Source organism: Clavelina lepadiformis, chromosome 5, assembly GCF_947623445.1.
Source record: "Clavelina lepadiformis chromosome 5, kaClaLepa1.1, whole genome shotgun sequence".
Classification (NCBI taxonomy): Eukaryota; Metazoa; Chordata; class Ascidiacea; order Aplousobranchia; family Clavelinidae; genus Clavelina; species Clavelina lepadiformis.
The window spans coordinates 21,898,385-21,907,823 of record NC_135244.1 but is presented as its reverse complement, the minus strand read 5'-3'; the positions used below and the strand labels follow the sequence as shown (position 1 = coordinate 21,907,823).

General features: G+C 35.4%; 1 protein-coding gene across 2 annotated transcripts; it reads left to right on the top strand.

Moving 5' to 3' along the window:
• The first annotated feature begins 442 nt into the window (after positions 1 to 442).
• LOC143460098 (uncharacterized) lies at positions 443 to 6,616 on the top strand. 2 transcript variants are annotated; one of them, XM_076957488.1, is made up of 5 exons: positions 443 to 576; positions 2,281 to 2,483; positions 2,588 to 3,402; positions 3,519 to 3,620; positions 3,818 to 3,993. In XM_076957488.1, exons 1-5 carry the CDS (start codon positions 568 to 570, stop codon positions 3,862 to 3,864), a joined length of 1,176 nt encoding a protein of 391 aa, XP_076813603.1. In that variant the 5' UTR covers positions 443 to 567; the 3' UTR covers positions 3,865 to 3,993. The 2 variants fall into 2 exon arrangements, with proteins under 2 accessions (XP_076813603.1, XP_076813602.1); XM_076957487.1 differs by lacking the exons at positions 443 to 576; positions 2,281 to 2,483; positions 2,588 to 3,402 and adding an exon at positions 5,082 to 6,616 and having other exon boundaries at positions 3,531 to 3,620; positions 3,818 to 4,618.
• Positions 6,617 to 9,439: the final 2,823 nt, after the last annotated feature.

Sequence of the window (9,439 nt, the reverse complement as noted above, 5' to 3'; positions counted from 1 at the left end):
ATTTCGTGGTCGTTGTCACATTATAGCTTATTCTAGGAAACATCTTTATTTTAGATGTTATATTCAGTAATGGAGCCGCGTTTGGGTTGTGTTGATGCTGTGGAAATAACAAGCCCAGTAATGTTTAATAGTTAGTGCCCAGGGTCCACATTTTCAACGACTAATAAATTTATTCCAACTAAGTTTGGTCAACAATTAGAAATATTTAACATTTAATAAATGAGATGAACATCCCTGAAAATCTTTGGTTATTTAATAATTAACTAAATTGCGTTGTACTTTGAACAAAGCATTGTAATCGTGTTGGAGAAATATTTACATTGCGCAGTTATCACAAGACGGCTTGGAAAACATTTCTTCCTGCTGAAGGACAAATGTAAATAAAGAACAAATTTTGTAATAAAAGCATCCCAGCTTGAGCGGAGATTGCTACCATGGTAAGTTTTCGTTGACTAGAGCTTTCATAAAGTTAATAGATGAATCTGGTTGGTTCAAGACGAACAACATTGTCCTTTGATTATGAAGTTACTTTTTTAAAAAGGAATTTGTTGCTAAACTTTGATCAAGATGGCAGAGGTAAGAATTGTTTGATTATGTGAATTGAATAACTTCAAGTTTTTGTGAATAACGTTTAAATCCATTGACAGGTGGCCTTTTCTGTTTTTAACGCTTTTTTATGTGACGTTACTATTACGTCAGCATGGTCCGACTAAACCTTATACACTGGGCGACAAATGTAAATTCGCGGGTTAAATTTTATTCGAGTTTAAATGCTTAAAGTGCTACTAGTTTCATCCAAACCTGCACTTAAAGGATGTCATATTTAGTTGGAAGAGCTTGTGGTTTTGAATTAAGTTAATGTAATTGGTGATAAAGTGCTTGATTTTCTGTAGGCAAAAAGTATTGCACGTAAAGATCCAATGGCTTAAACATTTCCAGACAGAACACAGAGAATATCAAATAAACCATTTATTGAAGAAATGCATTTCGACACACTCATGTTTTTGAGCGGCATACGTCTTTTGAAGCGCCTCTTAAACTTGATTCTAGTTGCGCTGCTCACAGTAATGGAGGATATTACATTTATTAGAAGAACCATCGCCGAGTTGAACTTGTGCAAATGTTACATAGGCCTAAGACATAAGATAAACAAACATTTCAAAGCCAGAAGATTTAGTAAACTCTCTTTTACATTTTGGTTACGATCCTTAGAATACGACTGCTGGGAACATGTTTGCTTGACTTTACAAAAACTCAGGCGGACAAACAAAATTAAATTTAAATGGGCGATAAGAAACAAAGCAGTAAAACTTTGATAAAAGTTCTGAAATATCATCACATTGTTTGCCCATTTAAATTTAATTCTGTTTTTTTTTACCTGAAAAAAAGAGTTTACCTTAGGTCAACGACCTTAAAGTCTAGATTGCAAAACTTTTGTTTAACTTGGACAATGCGCTTTAATTCTATGTTTGGTAATGAACAAACAAAGCGCATATGCGGACGTGTGGTGTAAGAGGTGAAAAATAATGAGTTATTTCCATCAGAACTTTACTAAAATCTTTGACTTTTTGCGTCATTGGCTGAATGATGATTTGGCGACAGTCAAGTTAAGAAAATTTGTCGCATTTTATGTTAAAACTTGCGCGTGTGTGGGCGGCACGTAACGCATTTTCTGCAGTTGGACGACGCAACAATTTTCGCTCCGCACACTAGTCTAGGATTAGTTATGATCGCAACTTTGCTTTGAAGCATTAATCTAAAACATACTTTCCTTCACCGAGAGGCTTTTTTAGCTTTGTCATCATATTAGATGCCAGCAATTATACGTATATCCAAAGCACGTTGTATATGAATGTTACTCGCTATAAAATTATGTACATGTGGGGTTATAGCTTAAAGTAAAATTGTGTTAAAGTAATTGCATAACTTGATGAACATTAGCGAGAGCGTTTGATTAATCACGTGCTACAGTAATTTATGCTCACATGAGAACATGATTCGGGAATTGACGTCAGTTATTTTTCGCAAACCTGCACGTTAAGATTAAAATCCATGAAAGCATTCATTTGGGCAAACCATTTCGCTGCAAATATGATCCAAATGGTTAACAACATATTGCGTACCCTTTACTGAATATCGTAGTTTGAAAGGTGAATGAACATGTCACCTCGTTTCTACTTTTTTCTACGTTTTTGATTCGGTCTCGCGGTATATTTTTTTACAACACTAAGTGCTTTCTTAGAATTATGTCACTAAACTGATGCAATGAATATGTTACAGGCGTCGTCATCTGCTGAAGCTGAAAACCCGATAGGTCTTTTCAAGGCAGATGAAATCATCTGCAACGCAAGCGATTACATCCTCGGAAGAGGAGGTTATGGATTGGTTCTTCTGGGTTTCCATCCTCGATCTGGAAACAGATTAGCCATGAAATGTCAATTGCCTGAAAAGTCCGGAAAAGCCGCTGATATTGCTCGATCTAGGTCGGTTGAAAACAGGCAATGTATCAGTCACTGATGTTAAGTAAAGATTATTACCATCATGTATCACATGCACTGATAAAATCCCGTATTTTGTATTCCTGTAGTTTGATCAAAGAGCTTCAGATGTTGCGTTTAGTTAAGAACGAACACGTGGTGCGCATCGAAGGACTGCTTGAGTGGAAAGGATGTCTCTTCGGAATAGTCATGGAGCACATGCCAGGAGGATCACTTCAAGACTTGATATTTCATCCTGTTCTTGACCGGATTCCACCTCCTCTTCTCTTACGGATTGGTTATGACCTTTCGGATGCTCTACATCATCTGCACACAATCCTGAAAGATCGTAGAATCGCTCACGGTGATTTGAAACCGGACAATATTCTCATGACTGCTGATCTTCGTTGCAAAGTTGCTGATTTTGGAGGAGCCGCTCTAGCTCGCTACACTGGGTCGTTGGGAGCTGGACCTGATAAACCTGGAGAGGGCAATCAACTTACTCATTGTTTTGCTGCTCCTGAAAGATCGGTGCCTGGTTGTAACCGTTTGACAACCGCCATGGATGTGTACAGCTATGGCGTGATCCTACTGGTTGCCATGTGTAGGGTTTATCCTTCAGTATTTCATTCTACACAGAAACAGGAAATGATAAACAACTTGAAACAACATCTTCAATCGAAAGGCGATGACGTAGGGGTGAAGATTACCACCATGTTGGAAACTGTACTTTGCAAATGTCTGGATGTCAACCCAACAAATCGTCCATCTACGACCAAAGTAAAGAGTGAGCTTTTTACCTTTCTACAAACCATTGATGAAGGAGAGATGCAAGGATGTGTAGCTGAGATCTGCAGACAAAGACGCATCCGGGATGATAAGCTGGACGAGAAAAACTGCAAAACGATTTCGGAAGTCATTGCAGGTAAAACATTTTTATATTCAAGTTTTTGAATAGTTGCTAATTCAGTAATGTTAGCTTATCTACATCGATTGTATAATTCTTGTATGTGACTAAAATTGCAAACAATTTTCATGAAGATTTACAATCAACGCCTGATGCTGATCAGCCCGATGAAATGCCCATCGCAAGACTCGCTAACGACATGATGAATGCTGTGGTCATTGAGAACAAAATATCAGGTTTGATTTCGATTCACATATTTGACATGGATATTTCTAAAACGAAAATTTATTAACGGTAATTGAAAGCTCGCTGGAGAATTTGGGTATTTATAAACTGACTAAAACTAATGACTAAAAAAATTTCACGTCAAATTGGGAAAAATTTAATCATATGCGTTTCGTCATAAAATACCTTATTTCGTATTTTTTTGCAGAGGAAACGTCCAATGTTGCTGAACGTGATACCAACAATGAAAAATAATTTCTAAAATATTCCGACCATGGTTCCACCTGCAATTTCCAGTCAGTTATGAACCTTTTGCAATCTGTGAAATCTTTAATTACTGAAGGAAAATTTGACAACGCATTGAAACGTTGTAAAGAGCTTCTGTTTGTAACGAAGTCAATTAATTTGAGAGCAGAGGATTCAGAAATGCTGGCTTCTGATGTCATCAAACTCGTCGAGAGTTTAGCAGAAGAAAAACCGTCTTTAATTTTATTAGAACTAATAGAAATGGCAAACCGTAAGTTAGTAGTGACTGTGCCAGCAACCAAACTTAATTTTATTCAAAAATTTGCTCGATGCGCACAAATGACCGCAAGTTACGGTGACGTCAAGCATCGAAAAGACATGTCCGGTCGTGTGCTTGAGTTTACCAACAATCTCATTGAATCCATTTCATCACTTTCATGTAAAGACAAAGAAATGGTGATAAAAGCTAAAGTATCTTGCTGGAAATGCAAAGCTGAGTGTTATGGAAGACTTGACAACATAGATCATGAAATGGAACTAAACCTGCAAAGTGTTACCTTGATAGAAAAGGAACTTGGAGACAAATGCCAGATGTCCAGGGAATATGCTGCTTCCTGCAATAATTTAGCCAATAACTACAAAGTTAAAGATCAACTTGAAATGGCTGAATCTTACTATCTGAAATCATTTGATGCTGACAAGAAAGTAACAGATTATGAAAATGAGAAAGTGAAACTAAAGAAAATCAACATCACGATCAGAAGTAAGTGTCATAAGCTATTATGCGGATGCACAATGCGACATTTAAAAATACATTGAGCAAGATATTGATGCGTATTTTATAATTGAAAAAGACTGCATGCAATTTGATAACATATAACCTGTGTGTCTCAGCCGATGTAAACTACGATTACTTTCATGTCTTGCGTTCTCTGTTTGTAAAACTGATTTTTGTGTGGTCAGGGCCAGAAAAGCAAATGTCTTGTACGTGCGCGCGCGCGTTTTATCACGAAGCGCTTTCGTTAATAATTAATCTGCTCTTCAACAATTTCCGTTTTACTTGCGCTAAATTTGAGTGTATTAACTCTTTATCACAGAAATACCTGCTCACTATACACTTCAGTTTGTAACGTGTTGTTATTCTTCGAGTAGGCTACCAGTAAATATGTGACCATATGCTTAACGGCAAATAGACTATTTATCATCACATTTATTTTTTTGTACAGATATGTGCTACTTATATGAAGTAAATCCTTCTATGACGAGGAGCAGAGCAAGAGAGATCTACAAATATCTTCAAACAAACAACATCCACCAGGATTTCGTCAACTGGAGTCCAAACTCCAAAGTACTTTTATTACGTCTCGCACTTCTTCTGAATGAGTTGGACGATGCAAAAATTCAGTGTTATGACGTCATATTGATGTCAAACAATACACCCTTGACCCCGATAAAGTGTGAACAAATGTGTTGGGACATAAAATGTGTCGCAGTTCTATTTTTTCATCACAACAACGATTATCTTGCTGTGTCACTATTACAATATGGAGTCAACTTGTGTAAGCTTATTTCCAATCCGCTTGACAAACTAGAACAACTTTTCAATCTCTCTGGTTGCATTGTGGTTCGAGTGAATGAACGCACGTTTGAATCTGCCCAAACAATTGCCATTATTACGTCATCATTTATTCCTCTGTGCAAGGAGATGATCAACATGACCAGAGAATGCAGAGCAGAAGACGAGCTCAACAAACAGATTTATTTAAGTCTCCAGCTAAAGTACATAAGTCATTGTTATCTCCGAGCAAAAGATTTCCATCAATCCCTGGCAACAGCAAATGAAGCTCTTCGAATTTTACCGGAAGTTACAAGCGAGTTTAAACCACCACGAGATGTCTTTGTTAGTCAGTTGGATTTCGTCATCGGTGTCTCTCATTACAACCTTGGCCACTTTGATCTTGGAAAATCTGCTCTTGAAAAAGCGATGAAGGTCTTCAAAGATACCAACAAAGCTAATTATGACACTGCTCTTGAAAACTTAACGTACTGGGAAGAGAGAAGAAAGTAATCTTGCATGGAAGTATTTTCTCAAAATTTTACTTAAATCAAATGTAATAAACTAAGTATCTAAAAGATCCAAGACAAACTTTTTTAACTTTTATTCTGCAACAACTTGTGTTGCTGGAATGAGATTCATTGCTTTGCTTTTATCATATCAAAGCCACCAACGCATTAAAATTTAAAAGCACAGGCGTTTGATGAATGATGAAAAGATATTTTGGAAATCTATATTAACAAAGAACAACAATAAAAAATAACAGATGAAATTTACATTTATGTTGATCTTTAATTGCTCTTTAATGTATGTTCGAATCACATTTCATAGAAATAGCTCTTTCCATTTGCAAATCCTCATGTTTGTTTCCGCAAATCATTTTTTATCTGTTTGTTCATTGGTTGCCACTATTTCACTTAAACAGTTTGTGCGTTCGAAGCTCAGTTTTACAGTTGTTTGTTAACCTAACGTTAATGTTATGACGTAGTATCCTAAACCCAACCTAAAACTACTTTCCACGAATACAGTTAGTTGAAGGCAAGCTTTGCATATAAAGAAATTTCTTTACTCTTCACCTTGTATACATTTGCACAATTTACTGTGCTTTGATTCAAGCTTTACTGTTGATTATGTGTAATTAATATACTCTGATAACCTTTGTTTATGGCATGTCACTTTGTGAATTATTACTAATCACTTTGTAAATAAAATCTCTTTACAAAAGAAATATTATTATAACAAACATTTCAAAGCGCCCATGTTGCAGATGGCTGTCTTTATCTTATTTTCTAAAGCAAACTTTTACCAAAAAAAGTTCCTTTAATTGATGTAAATCGCCTTGTCTATAGTGGTCACGTGCAAAAACAACGCTATCAGATCCCTTGGCATACGCAAGGCAAGAGATTGGGAGTTAAAGCTTTTAAGCTAAAAGTCTTTACTTCACAGATTACATTTGTTCAAAGCTGTATGTTCATCTTCAGCTCCTTCTTCACCTCAAAGAAACCTAAATCATATCAAATATATATTCAAATTTAAATCTAACTTCAATGTTATTTGCCCGACATGTCCTTTATCTTAACTTCCTACTTTATAACAAATGGCTGCGTCACCTGCTTTTAATGAAATGGTCACTCCTGATGATATGTCTTGAGAAAAACAACTTAATTTGATTAATGTGAACAATCAAAATATGTGAACTATGGTTAAGTATTGCACATCCGAGAAGCAAGTCAAGTCTCTAGCCTTGAATAAACCAATGTTCTGGTTTCAATAAACGTAATATTGGTATAATTAGAGTCAAAGATTTCTTGACCATTCACTGACGAATTTTGCATTTATGGCGTTAGTGCCCCAACTAGTGGCAATCACAAAATGGTTAATTATAAAATTGTCAAGCCTCTAATGCTGATTTGCAACTAACACTAGCGGTTTAATTCAAGTTGTGCAAAATTTTCAATTAGGATTTTATGCTTAAAAATCTGCTTTTGTCAAGGAATCTACTGTGTTTTTCTTCTTTGAGTATTGGCTGTTCATATGCCCGGATTTATTTAGATATGAAAAGCAAAAAGGTTTTTCTGATAAACAGAACCAAATAAATTATTATGTGTGACAATCCTTACTTGCACAAAGATTATAACTAGAATCATCACCGAGTTTTAGTCGTGCAAAGACTCGTCATTTCCGTCGATAAAGATTATCATATCACAGCAGCTCCGACGATAATAACGATATATTTTATTCAGAACTGCATTGCACAATATGACACAGTTGACCACTTGATGTTGACAATGGGCAATTCGGATGGCATTTTACGCCGACGAATGAGAGCTTGGCGCAACATATTCATTTCTAAGCAGTAATTTCGTTAAAGTGGTTAATTGCATATATAGTTCTCATTCATGTTGTCTTTTGCCATTGTTTCCATAACACATCGTCTTTGCGCTTCCAGAGAGATCATTTGTTTTTAATCGCGATTTCCTAGTTTTCATAATAAGCTGCTGACGCTGATTCTATGAGATTGTTCGCGAATTGAAGTGAGTGACTGGATGTGAGTTTCTTTAAAGTTAAACCTATTGTTTGAGATCTTGCTTCTAATGCAAAGCCAAAAGCTCTGTGGACAACATTATTGAGCCTGGTGCTGGAGGACGGAACGTGCTTAGGCAAAGTCTCAAAAGAAATAAAAACTGAGCAAAATTTAGCATTTAATTATACATAGAATTTACTTTATTTAGGATACCAGTGATTTCAATAAAATCAGCATCAAGCTCCTTTTAACCAAAAGTATAGTTGACGTCATCAAAGAAATAAGATTCCTACAGGCTTTTACCGTCTCGTTATGATGTTTCTTGATAGTTTGAGAAACATCACGAAGTAGTCGGGATTTTGTGGTCGCTGTCACATAAGATTATTCTAGGAAGCATGTTTTATTGTAGATGTTATATCCAGTAATGAGGCCGCGTCTTTGCTTTGTATTGATCCTGTGGAAATAACAAAACCAGCAATGTTTAATAGTTAGTGCATGGGTCCACATTTGGAATGCCTAATAAATTTAGTCTAACTAAGTTTGGTGAACAATTAGAAACATTTATAATTTAATAAATGAGACGAGCTTTGGCTGTTTAATATCTAACTAACGTACCCAATGTCATAGGTAGGCAAGAAAGGAAATTTTGGGAAAAGAACATTGGTTCTAATCAGGTTCAAGTCAAGTTACTTTGAGGTGAACAAAGAGATGCGAAAAATTCGTTTTCCTTGGGTATGTCAAGGGATATTATAGTGACGTCAGCCAAAGCGGTTTGCAACAATGCAGAAACTTTCAATAGATTTTAGAAAACCAAATAGTGACTGATACCTACATTGTCTTAAGAAAACTTAAAGCAATCTGATTTCGATTTCGTCCACATTCTACAACATCAGCGTTTTGCAATGTTTTTTACAAAAATAATTGTTTTGTAAACAGTTTATTCACAGGATGGTTAGTAATAATTCACAAAACGAAATGCCGTGAAGAAAAGTTACACATGAATCAAAGCACAACAAGCGTTGTACATGTATACAAGATTAAGAGTAAAACAGTTTCAGAGATTGCTTTCAAATAATCGAATTAATAGTGCGGTTCTGATTAATAAATAGCTTATAAAAATAACAAATTAAATACATCGCGTCTTAAAAACAGTGACTAACAGAATTAATCATAAATAGGTTTTACTTTAACAGCGATTTCAAGTGCGTTAAACAAGATGCACACAATTGTTTGAGAATCTTTAGGGTTTACATAATTAAGCAAAAAAATAAACTTTCATGCGATCATACAAATGCGAAAATTAATCTCTGTAAAATGAATAAATCATGACATTAAAGAGCAATAAAGTCAAATATAATTTCATCTGTTGTTTATTGTTATTGTTTAGTCATATGGATTTTTACAATTTAATTTCATCAAAGCCAGCATTTTGAAATCTTAATGCGTAGGCGGCTTTGGTACAATAATTAAAGCGATAAATCTCATCCAAACAATACAAGTTTGGA

Coding starts and splice junctions, on each gene's coding strand:
- LOC143460098 (XM_076957487.1), top strand. CDS start 3,913: ATGAACCTTTTGCAATCTGTGAAATCTTTAATTACTGAAGGAAAATTT. Junction 4,619..5,081: donor AATCAACATCACGATCAGAA/GTAAGTGTCATA, acceptor TTTTTTGTACAG/ATATGTGCTACTTATATGAA.